General features: G+C 44.4%; 1 protein-coding gene across 2 annotated transcripts in view; it reads right to left on the minus strand.

Annotated features, from left to right (window-relative positions):
* Window positions 1-8,036: 8,036 nt before the first annotated feature.
* Window positions 8,037-19,134, minus strand: part of synpra (synaptoporin a) — a 556,562-nt gene continuing 545,464 nt past the window's right edge. For both annotated transcript variants that reach the window (XM_072472343.1, XM_072472345.1), the window contains one exon: window positions 8,037-10,863. In XM_072472343.1, coding sequence (XP_072328444.1) covers window positions 10,549-10,863 — 315 coding nt within the window. In that variant the 3' untranslated portion in view covers window positions 8,037-10,548. The remainder of the gene's footprint in view (window positions 10,864-19,134) is intronic.

Consider the following 19,134-nt stretch of genomic DNA (forward strand, 5'->3'; position numbering starts at 1 on the left):
AATTGGGATCTCGCCGCAGTTTGGCAAGAAATCAAATATCACCACTTAATTTGCCACCTCCGCAGGGGTGGGAGGGGGGCAACCACGCACGGCTCCACAATGCCAACCCCTGGATAGTGTGTACCCATTCCGGGGGCATCCCTAGCCCCTGCTTATCGAACCCACCGACCACCAATAACCCCCACAGACTGCCAAGGCCTTTGGCCATGCGGCTGAAGGCTAATAGTGAATTGGCGATTCTGATTAAGTGAGTACTTCACACAACCCAAGTGGTAATAACCTGCATGGGCCTCATCCAGCTGTGGATGTTTGTTTCCCCATGCTCATTGGACTGTGAATTAACCCAGCATTAGTATAAAAGGTTGGTTTCTGTTGAGACGGTTAGAAATGAGGGAGGACCCGGTGAGGTGTTACCGGGCCCTGCGTAAATAATGCTGTTGTTAAATAAACGTCTTTCTTTGAACTTGTTGGACTCCCCTCGCCCTTTACTAAAAAGAGCACAGGTTCTTCAGGTGGCAGCAAGGAGTACTCATTTGCATGGCAAATATACATCGGTGCTCAAGCATATACAATCTAAATAATTGTTGTAAGTATGTTTTCATGGGCCAAATTTCTGTCTGCAAAGCGCACATTTTAATTATTATTATGAGTTACCAGTTTTCATTCTTACTGCATTGCGGCTTTTATGATTTAACATTATACAGCAATTCTATTCCTTTGCAACAGGCATCATTACTGTTAGTAACTCACCCCAAGGGACGGACTATTCAGTTAGCTGCGCAGCATTAAAACAGTGCAAGTTCTGACAGTGAGGAATCTGGCTGGCTTTCAAAACCCATTTAAGATTTGAGATTTGCACAGTGTGACACAAGAAATTAGAAATATCACTGGCTTTCCCGCAAACACCTGCTTTGTGTGGATTTTAATGTTGTGCGCATGATGAAGTTTTCACCCATTAATTTTGTGCACTTGTACGAAACAAGTGACAGTGAACTCCTAGCCTATGTTATCAACACTTTCAACTATCAAACAAACCTTCTTAACCTGAAACACTTTTTGTGTAAATATAGCAATTTAGTACTTGTGGAGATAAACAATCAATTCTTATAAAGCTACAGAGATGTCAAACTTACACATTAATGCATTACGGCATTTGCTTATTTCCAGAAAACTAGGTAGAGGTAATAAAATTGGAGGGGAATAATGTTGGGATCCAAATCGCTAATGAAAGATCCATGAAGGAGTTTGAAAGAGACCTCCCCAGCTTGATTGCATTTGGTATTTTATGATTTGTTCCCAGGAGATATGTAGCCACACATCTCCTCCAATATTGCACCAGAACTCCTAATGCAACTCTAGTAAGAGTCGAGCAGAAAACACTTGATACCTGGAATGAGCATTGTGGTTGTCTTATGAGGAAAGGTTAGACACTCCACTGGAGTTTAGAAGAGTGAGGGGTCACTTGATTGAAATGTGTAAGATCCTGAATGGTCTTGACAAGTCGGATGTAGAAAGGATGTTTCCTCTTGTGGGTGAATCCAGAACTAGGGAGCACTGTTCTAAAATTAGGGGTTGCCCTTTTAGGACAGAGATGCGTCTCCATGAGACTCAGCCAATCGCCAACAGTCACAATGTGCGTGTCCTCTTCAGCACAATGAAAGGCATCTGCAGTCCGAATACCCAGAGACCTAACTCACCGAGAGCCAAATACGGAGAGGCGCTCATCAAGGAGAGAGGCAGTTAATGCCAGCTGGAGAGAAGAGTTTGAGGACCTTGATAACTAAGACATAGCCCTCGATGTACGTGCTCTCAAAGCCATCCCGCAACACACTACACGCCGCCATCTCAGCACAATCCCAGCCCATCACGAGGTCAAAAAACCCATTCAACAGCCGAAAAACCTCAAAGCCTCCAGCGCAAATGGAATCCCCACTGAAGTACAAAACTACGGCGAGAGGCACTCTTGACACAAATGCATGACCTCATCACCTTTGTCTGGAAGGTAGAGAGCATGCGGGAGGTCTCAGAGATGCTGTAATTGCAACCAGGAAAGGAGCCAAAAATTGCAGAGGGATTTTCCTACTCACCACGGGAAAGATCATCGTCAGAATCCTCCTCAACTGCCTGCTCCCAGTGGCTGAAGAGCTCCTCCCTGACTCTCAATGCAACTTATGCCTGTCAAAAGGCACACTGGACATGATCTTCAGCGTGCTGCAAATCCAGGAAAAGTGCAGGGAGCAGCACAAATCCCTATACATGGTCTTCTTTGATCTCGCAAAGACCTCCAACCCTATCAACCACAAGGAATTGTGGAACATCCTCCTCATATTCAGCTGCCCACTGAAATTTGTCACCATTCTCATCCTGCTCCACGATAACATGCAGACTGCGATCATCATCAACGGATCCCTCAACGACCCAATATGAGTGCAATTAGGTCAAGCAGGGCTGCGTCATTGTACCAATGCTCTTCTCCATCATCCTCGCTCCACTCCATTGTTAAGTAATGGGTTAAGAGACATTGCAATTAGTTGTCTCATTTGTGTTAAGTATCCATTAATTGACACTGATATGTAAAGGGGCTTCAGGTGGCCTCTGTCAGGTGATGGATGGTTAGAGTTTTGTGCAAAAGCTGTTGGAATGAAATAAATGTGTGTTTGTGAAAAAAGGAACAGAACTTTAGACTCTTCATATCACAGCCACTAAAATGTCTAACAATTGGTAGCAGAGGATGGTTGCTGTGTAAATGTGAAGGGTTGAAAGATACAACTTTTCCAGATCAAACCAAGGTGTGAGTGAGAAAAAAAAAAGGATATATGGCTGAACCAAGGATAAAGATGGCTGGATATGACTATCCTCCCTTATTTTCTGAAAGGGAATCGTACGACCAATGAAGAAGTGCAGTAGTTGTGTGGGCTAAGGTAACTGCTTTGGGAAAGAGAAAACAAGGTATGGCATTGGCTCTTTCTCTACCATATGGCAGTAAAATCCGAAACAAAGTGCTTTCTGAGCTGGAATTGGAAGAGTTAGACTCAGAAGAAGGCCTGGAGACTTTATTACATTATATGGATAAGATTTATAAGAAAGATGACTTGTTAAGTGCGTATGAAGCATAGTCGGATTTTGATAAGTTCTGGAAAATGGAGGATATCTCCATGGAAGACTATATAATGGAATTTGGCAGACTATATAAAAGGCTGCAGAAACACAACCTGGAATTTCCACAGTCTGTGTTAGCCTTTAAATTACTTGACTGTACTGGAGTGAGCAACATGGATAGGCTCCTGGTTTTGACAGGAGTTCAGTTTACTGATAAGGATACCTTATTCGAACAGATGACAAAAGCTTTACGAAAGTTTCTGGGGAAACATTCGATTCCGGTGGCTCTGATGACCCAAATAGGTCAGCCTGCAATAAGGCAGAATATGGAAGATACACTACTAACAGGATGGCAAAATCGTATGGCTATGAACAGGGCTCAAGACTATAGAAGGAGACCGAGACAAGGAAATTATGAAGACAGAAACCCAGTTAGAACCTACAATAGGAAGATGAACCCCAGAAATGCACGGGGCATGATAAATCGATGTTTTCGATGTGACTCTCAATACCATTATGCTTTGAACTGTCCAATTTGTTATGATAGAGTGTTTGAAGCGACACATGACATGGAAGAGTCAGAAGAGGAAAAAGATAGTGACCAGAAAGAAGGCATTGTCCTATTAACAAGCAGTTTTACGCTGGTAATGAAGGTGTTGGTTGCAGAATCCTTCAACTGTGCTGTACTGGACAGTGGCTGCACATCTACTGTATGTGGAATTGACTGGTTAAAATGTTACCTGGACTCCTTGAATGCTGAAAATCGTAACAAGGTTAAGGAATTTGAAAGTTCCACAAGTTTCAGGTTTGGGGATGATAATACTCTGAAGTCGCTGAAAAGAGAGGAGATCCCTTGCAATATTAGAACATAGAACATTACAGCGCAGTACAGGCCCTTCAGCCCTCGATGTTGCACCGACCTGTGAAACCACTCTAAAGCCCATTCACACTATTCCCTTATCGTCCATATGTCTATCCAATGACCATTTGAATACCCTTAGTGTTGGCGAGTCCACTACTGTTGCAGGTAGGGCATTCCACACCCTTACTACTCTCTGAGTAAAGAACCTACCTCTGACGTCTGTCTTATATCTATCTCCCCTCAATTTAAAGCTATGTCTCCTCGTGCTAGACATCATCATCCGAGGAAAAAGGCTCCCACTGTTCACCCTATCCAATCCTCTGATCATCTTGTATGCCTCAATTAAGTCACCTCTTAACCTTCTTCTCTCGAACGAAAACAGCCTCAAGTCCCTCAGCCTTTCCTCATAAGATCTTCCCTCAACATTCTGGTAAATCTCCTCTGCACCCTTTCCAATGCTTCCGCATCCTTCCTATAATGCGGTGACCCGAATTGCACGCAATACTCTAAATACGGCCGCACCAGAGTTTTGTACAGCTGCAATATGACCTCATGGCTCCGAAACTCAATCCCTCTACCAATAAAAGCTAACACACCGTACGCCTTCTTAACAACCCTCTCAACCTGAGTGGCAACTTTCAGGGATCTATGTACATGGACACCGAGATCTCTCTGCTCATCCACACTGCCAAGAATTTTACCATTAGCCCAGTACTCTGTCTTCCTGTTATTCCTTCCAAAATGAATCACCTCACACTTTTCTGCATTAAACTCCATTTGCCACCTCTCAGCCCAGTGCTGTAGCTTATCTATGTCCTTCTGTAACTTGTAACATCCTTCCGCACTGTCCACAACTCCACCGATTTTAGTGTCATCTGCAAATTTACTCACCCATCCTTCTACGCCCTCCTCCAGGTCATTTATAAAAATGACAAACAGCAATGGCCCCAAAACAGATCCTTGTGGTACACCACGAGTAACTGGACTCCAGTCTGAACACTTCCCATCAACCACCACCCTTTGTCTTCTTCCAGCTAGCCAATTTCTGATCCAAACTGCTAAATCTCCCTGAATCCCATGCTTCCGTATTTTCTGCAGTAGCCTACCGTGGGGAACCTTATCAAACGCTTTACTGAAATCCATATACACCACATCAACTGCTTTACCCTCATCCACCTGTTTGGTCACCTTCTCAAAGAACTCAATAAGGTTTATGCGGCACGACCTACCCTTCACAAAACCGTGTTGACTATCTCTAATCAAATTATTCCTTTCCAGATGATTATACACCCTATCTCTTATAAACCTTTCCAAGATTTTGCCCACAACAGAAGTAAGGCTCACTGGTCTATAGTTACCGGGGTTGTCTCTACTCCCCTTCTTGAACAAGGGGACAACATTTGCTATCCTCCAGTCTTCTGGCACAATTCCTGTTGACAAAGATGACTTAAAGATCAAAGCCAAAGGCTCAGCAATCTCCTCCCTAGCTTCCCAAAGAATCCAAGGATAAATCCCATCCGGCCCAGAGGACTTATCTATTTTCACCCTTTCCAGAATTGTTAACACCTCCTCCTTATGAACCTCAAGCCCTTCTAGTCTCGTAGCCTGAATCTCAGTATTCTCCTCAACAACATTGTCTTTTTCCTGTGTGAATACTGACAAAAAATATTCATTTAGCACCTCTCCTATCTCCTCGGACACCAAGCACAACTTCCCACTACTGTCCTTGACTGGCCCTACTCTTACCCTAGTCATTCTTTTATTCCTGACATATCTATAGAAAGCTTTAGGGTTATCCTTGATCCTACCTGCCAAAGACTTCTAATGTCCCCTCCTGGCTCTTCATAGCTCTCTCTTTAGGTCCTTCCTAGCTAACTTGTAACTCTCGAGTGCCCTTACTGAACCTTCATGTCTCATCTTTACATAAGCCTCCTTCTTCCTCTTGACAAGTGTTTTGACTGCCTTAGTAAACCACGGTTCCCTTGCTCGACCACTTCCTCCCTGCCTGACAGGCACATACTTATCAAGGACACGCAGTAGCTGTTCCTTGAACAAGCTCCACATTTCCATTGTGCCCATCCCCTGCAGTTTTCCTCTCCATCCGATGCATCCTAAGTCTTACCTTATCGCATCATAATTGCCTTTCCCCCAGATATAACTCTTGCCCTGCGGTATATACCTATCCATTTCCATCACTGAAGTAAACGTAATCAAATTGTGGTCACTATCACCAACGTGCTCACCTACCTCCAAATCTAACACCTGTCCTGGTTCATTACCCAGTACCAAATCCAATACGGCCTCGCCTCTCGTTGGCCTATCTACATACTGTGTCAGGAAACCCTCCTGCACACATTGGACAAAAACGGACCCATCTAAAGTACTTGAACTATAGCGTTTCCAGTCAATATTTGGAAAGTTAAAGTCCCCCATAACAACGACCCTGTTGCTTTTGCTCCAATCCAGAATCATCTTTGCAATCCTTTCCTCTACATCTCTGGAACTTTTCGGAGGCCTATTGCCGGAGTGAATCATTTCATTAGCACGGATGTTGTATCAAGTGAGATACCTTTGCTTCTGAGCAGACTGTCGATGAAGAAAGCACACATGAAACTGGATATGGAACAGGATAAGGCAACAGTTTTTGGAAAGGCGGTGGACTTACAATTTAAACAGTCGGGACACTATTGTATTCCATTACTGACAAATAATATTTCAAGTAGAGTGGTTAAGGATGTGTTAATGACAGTTGAAAATGGGACTTTAGCTGATAAAAAGCTTGTGGTATTAAAACTGCATAGGCAATTTTCACATCCGTCTCAACGCCATGTTGAGTCGGGGCCGGCACGCTAAAGAAGTCCCCTGCGCATGCACAGGTTGGCGCGGCTCAACTGCGCATGTGCGGGTTGGCACAGCGCCCATTTGGCACCGCGAAAGGAGGCTGGAGCAGCGTGAAACACTCCAGCGCTGTGCTGGTCCCCTGTGGGGGCCAGAATCGGCCATACCCGGGCCCGGCTTGCGCCGTCGTGAAACGCGATGGCGTTCATAACAGCGCGAATACTTGGGCTCCATATTGGAGAATCGCCCTGTAAAATTTGAACTTTAGAATCCCTAACAATTCACCTTCTGTAAGAATGAGACTCAGCAACTCCAAATGTTCACATTATTGGGCAAAAAGGTTGATTAGCAATCATTACCATGTATCCATGAACTTATGAAAAGATGGACAAACTATGGACAATTTACTTGATAAGATGGGCTATGGTGATGTCAGGTGACCTTATTTTATATTTTATGTGGAGGCAGGGACTGACCCACATCTAGGATGTATCTGGAAAATCATTAAAATGTAAGCCACCTTCCCAGATGTTGATGACTGTCTCTATTTTAATCCAAGTGACTCAGAGTAACAATACCCAATAGTTCCAGCTTCATGGAGCTGTAAATGCAAATCAAGATATTCAGAGACTATTCATAACTGGAACATGGATCGGGATATCAACATTCCCCATTGTAGAATAATTGGCTGCCCATCACACTATTTGTGTGAACAAAAGAAACATCAACACTATAGTCACATGACAGAAACTGGCTTGTGACAGGAAATACCTTATTAATCCACAAGGACAACCCACAGTGGGAAAGGAACAACCCTGGGCGGGATTCTCTCACCCCGGGGCCGGGCCGGATAATCTCCGGGACCGCCGGGACCGCGACCTCTATCCCCTGCTTGTAACAAGCAATTATCGCACTGTTAAAAGGATATCTATCCCATTAATTAATAGATTTAACATCCTGTAGTGAATTTAATGATCAATTAATGTGCAAATTAAAAATGTGCTTCTTAAAAAGGAGAGAGATACTAAGGGCAAGATGCTGTTTGTGCGAAGTAAACAGTGGTGTAATGTAAATCAATCAACAAGTTCTGGAGATTCATGACTTATGCTATCTTAATCTCCTGAATTTGTGGGCCAATTTGTACACAATAGCAATGTGCTCATTCACATGTTGTTATCTTTTCAGCAAAATATTTTTGACAGTTGTCAGTGATAACAATGAACAACCAACCACAGCCTGAAGGCAGTACTGCACTTTAATTTGATAATTTGAAGTGAAAATCACAATGCATTGTACTTTTAACAACCAAAATAATTCTATGCAGATACAATGAACATCAAACAATGATATATTTGCTTTACACTAATATTAGAACTTTGGAGAACATTCAGACAAGTACACAATTCAGCAAATACTTTAGAAAATATATGCAGAGCTTTTGATCGGCAGAATACAGAAACATTTGCTTACATTTAAATTTCTGCATTGATCTGTATATTCATTCAAAAAAAATCTTCTCTCAGCCAAATGCTTTCTGTTTTGTAAGATTATTGAAGAGTTATATTGAACAACAGATAAAATCCTGATTTATTTTAGGCAACTTCGGTCTGGGCAGTCTGGCCTGGTTCTGAAGAATTTCTTCTGATGCTAAAAGTCACGTTAAAATAGTTGGATTTAATTAAGAACAAACAGAAAACATCGGACCATAATTTGCTGTAGAAGAACATTTAATGGCATCTGCCAGTAGTTAATCTTGCCCTTACATGTTAGGTTTTTACAATTTGTGGATGGAAATTTGCTGTAAATATGAGGTGATGATGGTGCAGTGAGGGGAGGGAGACCTGAGTGAACAGGACAAGCAATTGTGTGTCTCCGTAGGCAATCAGATTGAAGGAATGTGAAAGTCACAATGTGAGGACTGAGAAGGAAGTATACATTAGAGTGGGTGCATTTAATGTTAAAGCAGTTATAGGATGGAAAATAGGGAGTGGAAATGAAAGATTAGATTAAGAGAGAGAGAAATACAAACTGAAAGGAAAAGCAAAAATAAATGAACATTTAAAAAATCTGCAACAGTAAAAGCCTAAGCAAACAAAACTCCACACTTGTAATCATTTTCAGTGTCAGAGTGGATTACTGGTAGTAATTAATATTTACCACATCTGAAAAGGGAACTTAGGCTGAAATGGGCTTAACTTTCTGTGGCGATTTTACAAAGTCCCAATATACAAGTACAGCAACTTCATGACATTTACTGCATTTCAATGGTGAGCTAGATGTTGAAATGCCGCTTTTGTGAAGTTAACGATGGAGCATTGCATCTTGGACAGCAACCTTTGTAATTTGAGTTTAACTGGGTATCTCTCCCACATCTGAATTTGCTATAATAATTGTATATAAGTAACAGTGAACATCATTACCCTCACCATTATTTTGACAACAAATTATGGCCCATTGTGTGCTGATAGTCTAAGAAAAATACTTTGAATGCTGTTATGCTAACATAGGGATCGTTATGTTTATATTTTGGAAATCTGCAGCTAATTTTATCAACCAGATTACATTGGCTGGTTAATGGTTTTGATTAACGATGCTTAAGATTACTTTGAACACATTCACACACTCACTTTGCAATCATTACCACAATATCATAATACTTTAAACAGACAAGAAGGAATCATTGTTGCTTTGTGCTTTGATAACTACATCTTGCGCCAAAAGATCGAACATAATATATGAACTTTTTTATACGGATACAGATTCAGTATTTCTACAATGACTATTTCATTAATGTGGCGACACAGTGAGACTACACTGCAGGCAGGTACATAACTTACTGTACCAAGGAATAACAGGGAGAAATAGCTGTGGCAAGTTGGAGACGCTGGTTGTATTTACGTTCATAAAAAGTTAAACATTTTCCATGGTAAAGACCATTTCAGTACTTCAGGATTATCCATTGCAGTGTTTCACCGCTATAGTAGATTCAAAGGTATATTACAAAAATACACTTGCATGCTAAATAAATTTACATTTACGCCTCGACTAATAAATAACACATGTAAAGAGTAAACAAAATATCTTTTACATTTAACAAATAAGGTTTTTTGTAAAGAAAATGTTCTTTTTAAATGAACATAGAAATATAAATTCCATTTACTGTAATACCTGTAGCTACAGCATTAAAAACATTTTTGTTTTACTAACTATAAGGGTGAGATCTTGGCGTGCTTCGGTAACACCACACTAAAGTAGGCCATAGTGTATAAGCAGTAACAACATCGTACACAAGCCATTTTCAAGTACACACAATGCAATATTTAGTAGTCACAAAAGGGCCACTTATTTATTCCTCGCCAAAATCCAACAAGATAATTCAATTCTAACACTATTTGCTCAGACAGAATCTACCACAGGTGGGAGGAACAAGCATCATACGAGCAAAACATGTTTTGTGCATTTCAACAATATTACAGGTTTTACCATTTCAATACGACATAAAAAAGACACTAACCATGGAGGTATTTAATAAAGTGATATTTACTTATGGTAACCATCAATACTCATGTCACCATGCTACTATTTGAACACCCGGACATTATTATTAACAAGTGATTGAAACCACTGCCATTTTCTACTGATATTTCAATATCACAGGAACACTCAATGCCTTATTAGTGACTTTAACTGCAAGCTTAATGTTTGGAGATCTCAGTTAAAAGATGTGCAAATACCAGACCTAGAACACGTTACATTTGATTGGTGAAAGAAGTTGGAGGATTCTGGCCAAAACCACCCTGACTGTATCCTCCAATCTGGCCATAGGAAGCTTGTTGCCCATAGCCTGGCTGCTGTCCATAGCTTTGTTGGTTGTATCCAGCTGTTTGACCAAAGCTTTCTTGATCAGCTGCCCGCTGGTTGGAGGGCTGTTTGAAGCCACTTGGTGCTGGCTGCTTTTCCATGGTGCTTTGAGAGTGTCGCTGACCTGAAGTGTGCCAGCCAGTCTCCTTGAACACGAACCAAATATTCCCGGCCCACAGAATAAAGTTAAGGAATCCAAAGACCTAAGGAAGTGAGAAGGTGTACAATTCGTAAATGTTTTATTTTCATTCTGAATATATACATATAGATATTTTGTCGTCTTAAGCTGATAATTATTGTGGTTCTGAGGCAGGCTGAACTGAAACAAAGCTGTTGGAGAGATTTAGAACTGGCAGCTCCAATATGAATAGCCGATGCTTGATGGGAATCGGCTGCGACAGTGTGTGTAGCACTAACAACATTGGAATTGTAAGAAGTGATGAAGCAGTCAACACATTACCTGAGTTGCTCTCAAGTGTCAAAAGTACTGTTTCACCCTGCTCCACCAAGTAAAATCCCCAAAATGCCATTGTTGCAAAGTTGAAGGTGTGGATTTGAAATTTGATCATGTTTGGTACTCCGAACTGCCAGTTAATTCACAAATGAGAATTTAGTTCATGTAAGAATGAAATGGAAGGACTTTAATCAAAAATCAACACCACAGGATGTTACAGTGAGTGACTGAACTGGCGCACTAACATAAAACTGCGCATCAATACACACGCAATTTCTGAATATATTAAAACTACCTATTAAAATGTTTTTAACATCAAATCTTCTCTCAAGCTCAAGTTCTAAAATATAGTTTCAGAGATAAAAGTCCATAAAGTGTAGATAATTACTTGGGAAAATAGAACTAGTTTTTGTTCACTGCGCACATTCATGATCCCAAGTGCGTGTGAGTAGCTCCACCACCTGTAATTGCTATTATTATGCCATCAACAAAATCAGACCTTGTGAGACAGCCAAAAAAATGCAGGACGGCAGGAAAACAGTAATGTCTTTAGAAAATCACTCTGAACATACTGTAGGTGTTATGTGACCTTTAAAACCATTTATCATACTATTTAGCAAGGAGAAATGACATACAATTTGCAGCTCTCAGCATAGTTATCTTTACGAATTGAATTAACATATAATTAATCATTTTCATTTCTACCACATCCTGACACCAAATTCCAGTTGTCGTGCTATTCAATCAAGAACTCAAGGGGTAATTTGATTAAAGTTGATTTCTGGTGTGTAACTGTTGAAGATATCGGAATTATTGGAAAATATGCTTTCAACAGGGCCAAAGTTCAGATATTATTTTATTATTGATGATCTTTATTTCAGTGTAAAAGAATCATACTTCATGAAATCTACAAGCCTGGTCTTACATTCCTAGAAGCTGAGTACCCCGAGTGGTGCATTCCTGCCATATGGTACAGTGTTACATTCTGTGTATGTTAATAAAAGAAAACATTAGAACAAAAAATTAGTACATTGAAACTTCCCATAAATGCTGTGACATGTGTATATAGGGTGCAATTCAATGGACTCATGTTAAAGTCAGCTGAACGGGGCTTTAGAGGGGTGTGGCTCAGTGGCTGCAGCACCAAGAAACACCCAGCTATCCAAAGGCACCTACCGCGTTTTTTGGCCTCAGGTCGATTCTCTTTACCGAGGCGGCACTTAGACGGGTTTCCTGCTGGTGACCTAAAGGCTGCCCTAATCACCCCTCCCCACTTTCAGGCCCGCCCCCACTATTTTAACCCCTCCTCATCCCCAAAACCTTGGGGAGGACCCCAGGAACCCACATTTACTCCTCCCTCCACCTGGCAAGGCCCCTGGGCCTGACATATGCTAATGCCAACCTGGCACCTACCAGGCTGGCAATGCCAAGGTGCCCAGGTACCAGGGGGAGTGTCATAGTGTATTGGCCACGCTAAATTGCCCCTTAATTGGAAAAAATGAATTGGGTACTCTAAATTTATTATTAAAAATAATTAAATGAGCCGTAAGGCGAACTTAAATATTGAGATCCAGCTCGCGCCGGGTGGAGTGACTCATGTCTTTCACCCGGATCCACACACATTAATTTGGGGCTTGCGCGTGATTCACTCGTTGCGCCTGGACCCGCGCCGGGTGCAACAGTGTCACTGAATCACGCCCATAATCTCGAAGGAACAACATGTATAATAATAATCTTTTATAATTATCTTTATTGTCACAAGCAGGCTTACATTAACACTGCAATGAAGTGAAAAGCCCGTAGTCGCCACATTCCGGCGCCTGTTCGGGTACACAGAGGGAGAATTCAGAATGTCCAATTTACCTCACAGCACGTCTTTTGGGACGTGTGCATGTCCTGAAATGCACACGATATATGCATGTGTACATGTGCATGTATTGTTAAAATTATCGGTGATGTGCAAGAGATCATGTTCAGTAGCGTGAATTCTGATTGTTAAACAAATCACCAATCACAATCAGGCACCTAGTCAAACAGAGATTCAAATTACGTGGGACTATATACTGCTCCAATCCCCCCCAACCCGACAATAGATTTAACCCAAAGGTTTTTTGATGGCACGTGAGGAGCCAGTTGACTCAGACAGGAACTTAACTGATGTATATTAATTAGGGTTAATTGGTATTTATGTCTGACATCCACACTGGACTAACAAAAATTTACTCCAACTAAATATCGAGAAAGCCAAAACCATTAACTTCCATTCCAGCCACAAACTGTTCTCTAGCCACCAAATCCATGCTGCTCTGTGGCCACTTTCGGAGTTTGGATCAAAGCATTCAATTCCTTGGCATCCTATTTGACCCTGAAATTAGATTCTAATCCCAAATACACTGGATTAGCAACTGCCTACTTCACCCTTCCTAACATCATCCATTTCTGCCACTGCGTAAGTTCATCTGTTGCTGAAATCCTCAGCACACATTTGTTACCTCCAGACATGTCTATTTCAATGCTCTCCTGGTTGGCCTAAATTTGCATGGTCCATAAGCCTGCATGCATCCAAATCTCTGCTGTCTGGATCCTAACTCACACAAAGTCCCGTTCACCCATCAGCACTGGGCTGGATTCTCTGGTTCCCCGGCTGCGTGTTTCCTGGTGGTGCGCCGTTCGCCGGCAGCGGGATTCTATCCTCCCGCCTCTTTTTAATGGGATTTCTTATTGAAGCCACCCGACGTGGTCGCAAAACCTGCTGGTGGGAGTGCGCAGTCAGCTGGAAAAGTGAATCCCAAAGTCCGGGGAATTCTGGTCACTGTTCACTGACTGACAATGGCTCCTCATCTGGCAATGCCTCAATTTTAAAGTTCTCAACGTCTTCCATGGCTTCCTTACCCGACAACCTGACAATCCCTCTCTCTCTGTCCTTAAGATGGGCCTTAAAACCCAACTTTGACCAAGATTTTGGCCGCCAGTCCTAATTGATGCGACCATCAATTCACACGAGACAGAGAGTTGAAGATAATCAGCTTGAATTGTGCCTGCCTGCGACTGCTCTGCACTGAGAGCCGCCTGCAGGGCAGCAGCTCTAGAAACCTCCCCCAAGGGGGCGGAGCCAGGGGCAGAGCTCCCAAGGGCACCAACATGGTACAATGCGGTGTAATACAATACAATGGTCCATAGGTGGAGCCCACAAGGGCAACAACATAGTACAATGCAATACAGTGGTGAATGGCTGCCATAATACATTCACCACATTCACCCCCTGTTAAAAATTGAAGCCCAGTGGGGGTGAAGCGGCTCACAGGTTGAGTCTGTCCGGCGCCCTGATCGTGCGCTGTGATCGCCTGAGCTCTGGTTTCGCTGCGGGCACGGGTGTTGAACTCGACGGTGCGGGCACGAGTGTTGAACTCGTCGAGGCGGGCACGGGTGTGGACTCCGGGAGCATCTCTTCTGGAGCTTCATCCCTGTAGGTCGGCGATGGGAGGAGAGGGTGTAGGAGGGGGGGTGAAGGCCATGTAGGGGTGACGTCACGACGTGCGTCAACTATGGCTCCGCCTACTTAAAGCAGCAATGTCCGGCCAAAGCGTGACAATGTCTCCGCTGTGGCAGGATGGGCCACTACGTTGCCTGCTGTCGAGCAGCTCAACCTGCCAACTCCCAATAATTCCGCCAGCCTCGCAGGGACGTGCAGGCGATTCAGTCCCCCTACACTGAGTCATATCCTGATAGTATGCAGACCAGCGATACCGAAGACAGGGAGCCCTTCCGCGTTGCGGTAATCCACAAGAACCGGATGTCCCCAAGTCGGAACCACCAGCCGCTGCCACTGCACAGCATTGATCCGGGCGATGAGTGGTGTGCCACCTTAACGGTCAACCCGAATTTGTCGCCCACCTGAGAGACTTGACTTATGAGCCTGTTAGCACATTGGACTCACTGAATTGTTTTACAGTACTGTTAACGAGTTTCTTTTCTTGTCGTTCGTTGTTCCAGAAGTTCTCTCTCGTCGTTTGCTGATTGCATTTGTTTTGTTATTGGTACAACCTCGTTGCTCTGTTGCACCTGACACCTTCCTCTGTATATAGTTTAGCCTCATGTACATGTTGTAAATGTTGCACACACATACTCAGATGCACTCAGTACACATTTCTATTTATTGGCATGTAGGCACATATCCTTGTGAAAGGGGGGGATGTCATGATATCCACATCAGCATATCATGGTGCAATCACACACACACTGATGGACAGGTAGTTGGACCAACCAGCACACGCATAACATCGCAGCCAATCACCAGTGAGAGCACACGCACTATAAAACAGGGAACACCACAGTTCCTGCTCATTCTACCAGGAGACAGCTCAGAGCACAGAGCTCACAGCATGCCACTCAGACATAGACCATGTGCTGAGTGCCTCACTAAGATAGTGATAGGGCTGGGTCCACAGGTTAGCTGGTGAAGCACGTACCCAAGCCAGCAGTTAGTAGTTGTCGTTGTTAAGACAATAAAACAGTTGTAACATCTACAGCCGTTTGGATCATTTGTGCATCGGAACACCCAACACAACATCTTCATCTGTGCTTCTCCCTTTTCATCCCTCTTGACTATATATTCATCAGTTTTTCACTCAGTTGTGTTTTTTCTTTCTTTTAGAGTCACAGAGTCATAGCGTCATACAGCAAAGGAAAGGCCCTTCGGCCCACTGTGTCTGCGCCATCAAAAACAACCACCTACGTATTCTAATCCCATTTTCCAGCACTTGGCACATAGCTTTGTGTGCTTGGGATCGCATGTGCATATCTAAATACTTACTAAGTGTTATGAGGGTCCCTGCCTCCACCATTCTTTCAGGCAGCGAGTTCCAAACTCCCATCACCCTCTGGATAAAAAAGCTTTTCTTCACATCCCCTCTAAACCTCCTGCCCCTTACCTCAAATCTATGCCCCTGTTTATATTTGTTGTTTATATTTCTGCATCTTTCTCCATTTTCCAGGCTGCCACTTTAAATCACCTATCAACACAAGCTGTTGACCTTCATTTTCAAGAAAAACTGAAAGATCACAACAGAAAATTGCATTAAGAAAGAACTGTTTTTGATTGATGCAGTATATGGTGGATGCTTGCTGTGCTTTTGCACATTAAAGGAACTTTACAGGTCCATTGAACATGCGCTGAACTCCATCAGTTTTTGACTGCAGAATATCCCATTAAAGTCATAGGGCGTGATTATCCGGAAAAATTTCTAAGTATGATAGCGAGTGGGAATTGCCATGAGCTTAACGACACTCGGCCCAGCGAGACCAGCAACGCAATTCAACCTTAATTGGTCCACTTAACAAGGCCTCATCGCCAAATGGCGGATCAGCAGCTGTTTCGCAGGGACTGCGGGGAGACCAGCACCATGATTCAAGGATGTAGGGAGGCTGCTGAATGTAGTGGAGGCCAGGAAGGAGGTCCTGTTTACCCGAGGGTCCAGAAGGGTTAGCCATACGGCAGCTGATGTGCCTGGGACGAGGTGGCGGCAGCCGTCAGCTGGGGAATGTGACCAGGAGGACTAGCCTCCAGTGCCGGAAAAAGGTCAACGACCTACACCGGGCAGCACGAGTGAGTACACATCAATGTCACCCCCCCCGACCCCCCCACCCCCCCCCCCCTCCGAGGATGCCCCAGGAACGGCTAAACATAATCTAGGGTTGGCACGGTGATGTCGCGAGTGGTTGCCCCCCCGGTTGCCCCTTCCAGCGCCTCCCCACCCTTCCAGCCCCATGGCAGCTCACCTCTGTGGAGGGTCCTCCACCTCCAGCCAAGGGTCCCCCACCCTCGGCGAGCACTGTGGTGGCAAACCCCGCAGCCCCGGGCTCTTTGCTTGTGAGCAAAGATTGCTGCTCACCTCCTCGGTTCTCCACATAAGCCCTTCCACCAGGTTCACGTTTTTCAAAAGGAATACTGATTGGTGCCAGTGTGACCACTTGCTGGGGGGAGGGGGGCGGGGGGGCGCTGAATGACGGGAGGCCATTGTATATGGGGTCATTCTCGTTAATTGTATGGAAATGGGGCTTGAGTGGTGATAATTGGTCTCTCACCACGCTATGGCGAGACCCTGATTCCGCCTCGGGGAAAGCACAAACTGTTTGGCGCCAGGCGCAGATCTCGCTTTTGGCCTCTCCCGCTATTCACTGGCCTTGTTTCACTTGAGTGAGAGACAATGAGTCTGGAGAATTGCACCCATAGAGTTTTACAACACAAAAAGAGGCCCTTTGTCCCATTGTGTCTGCGCCGGTCATCAAGGGCCTATCTGTCTTTGACAACATTTAAAAAGCAAATTTCCCTCGCGTTTGAGCAGTTGGCCATCGCATTAAGAGGTTCGGGGGTATGGAAAGGGATAGTGCGGGGCCGGATAGAACATAGGGTGTCCTTGTATGCCGATGACTTGCTGTTATACGTGTCGGAACTGAGTGTGCCGACAGGGGGAGTATTGGAGCTGCTTCGAGTGTTTGGGTCTTTCTCGGGGTACAAACAAAATCTAGACAAGAGTGAGTATTTTGTGGTGTCTCGGCCGGGGGTGGGGGCAGGGGTGGGGGGGGGGTGCTGCCATTCCATAGGGCAGGGACTCACTTTAGGTACCTGGGGGTGCAGGTTGCCCAGGAGTGGAGGGATCTCCGCAGGTACAACATTTCTAGTTTGGTGGGGAGAGTGAAAGCTGATCTGGCAAGGTGGGATGGCCTTCCTCTGTCACTGGCGGGTCGGGTACAGGCGGTTAAAATGAACGTGTTGCCGTGATTTCTGTTTATTTTTCAATGCCTACCGATTTTCCTGCCAAAGGCTTTTTTCAGAGAGATTGATGGCAGGATTACTTTGTTCATATGGGATGGGAAGGTGGCCAGAGTTGGAAAGGTGCTACTACAGAGGGGAAGGCAGGCAGGGGGTTTGGGTCTTCCGAACCTGATGTATTCCTACTGGGCGGCGAATGTTTAGTACAGGCTAAATCGCTGGCTTTGAAAGCAGACCAAGGCAGGCCAGCAGCACGGTTCGATTCCCGTAACAGCCTCCCCGAACAGGTGCCGGAATGTGGTGACTAGGGGCTTTTCACAGTAACTTCATTTGAAGCCTACTTGTGACAATAAACCATTTTCATTTCATTTCATTTTCATTCATGTGGAGAAGGTGCGGAGCTGGGTCAGAGGGGTTGATTCCCAGTGGGTCAGAATAGAGGGGAGTTTGTGCAGGGGGTCGGGATTGAAAGCATTAGCAACAGCGCCGCTCCCGATAGCCCCGGGGAAATACTCAGGGAGTCCGGTAATAATAGCTTAATTGAGAATTTGGAGGCAGTTTCGCCAACACTTTGGGTTGGGGGCAGGGTCAAGGAAAATGCCGATTCGGGGGACCCACAGATTTGAGCCAGGGAGGTGGGATGGAAATTTTCGGAAATGGGAGGAGAAGGGGATTAAGACACTGAAGGGTTTGTTTCTTACGGGTCGGTTTGCAGGATTGAAGGAGCTGGAAGCAAAGTATGGGCTGGAGCAGGGGGAAATGTTTAGATACATGCAGGTTTGAGATTTTGTCAGAAAGGAGATACAGAGCTTCCCGGAGGAGCCGGCCCCCACATTGTTGGAGGAGGTGCTGACGACAGGGGGACTGGAGAAGGGGGTAGTATCGGCGGTTTACGGGGCTATTTTGGAAGAGGAGAAAGCACCACTGGAAGGGATCAAAGCAAGTGGGAGGAAGAGTTAGGAGAGGATATGGAGGAGGGGTTCTGGTGTGAGGTGCTCCGGAGAGTGAATGCCTCCACCTCGTGCGCGAGGTTGGGGCTGATACAGCTGAAGGTGGTATACAGAGCACACCTCACGAGGGCGAGGATGAGCCGATTCTTTGAAGGAGTAGAAGATGTGTGTGAACGTTGCGGGGGGGGGGGTCCCCGCTAATCACGTTCATATGTTTTGGTCCTGTCCAAAGCTAGAGGATTACTGGAAGGAGGTTTTTAGGATAATTTCTAAAGTGGTGCACGTGAAACTAGACCCG

This window comes from Scyliorhinus torazame, chromosome 13 (genome assembly GCF_047496885.1).
Source record: "Scyliorhinus torazame isolate Kashiwa2021f chromosome 13, sScyTor2.1, whole genome shotgun sequence".
In the NCBI taxonomy this organism is placed as follows: Eukaryota; Metazoa; Chordata; class Chondrichthyes; order Carcharhiniformes; family Scyliorhinidae; genus Scyliorhinus; species Scyliorhinus torazame.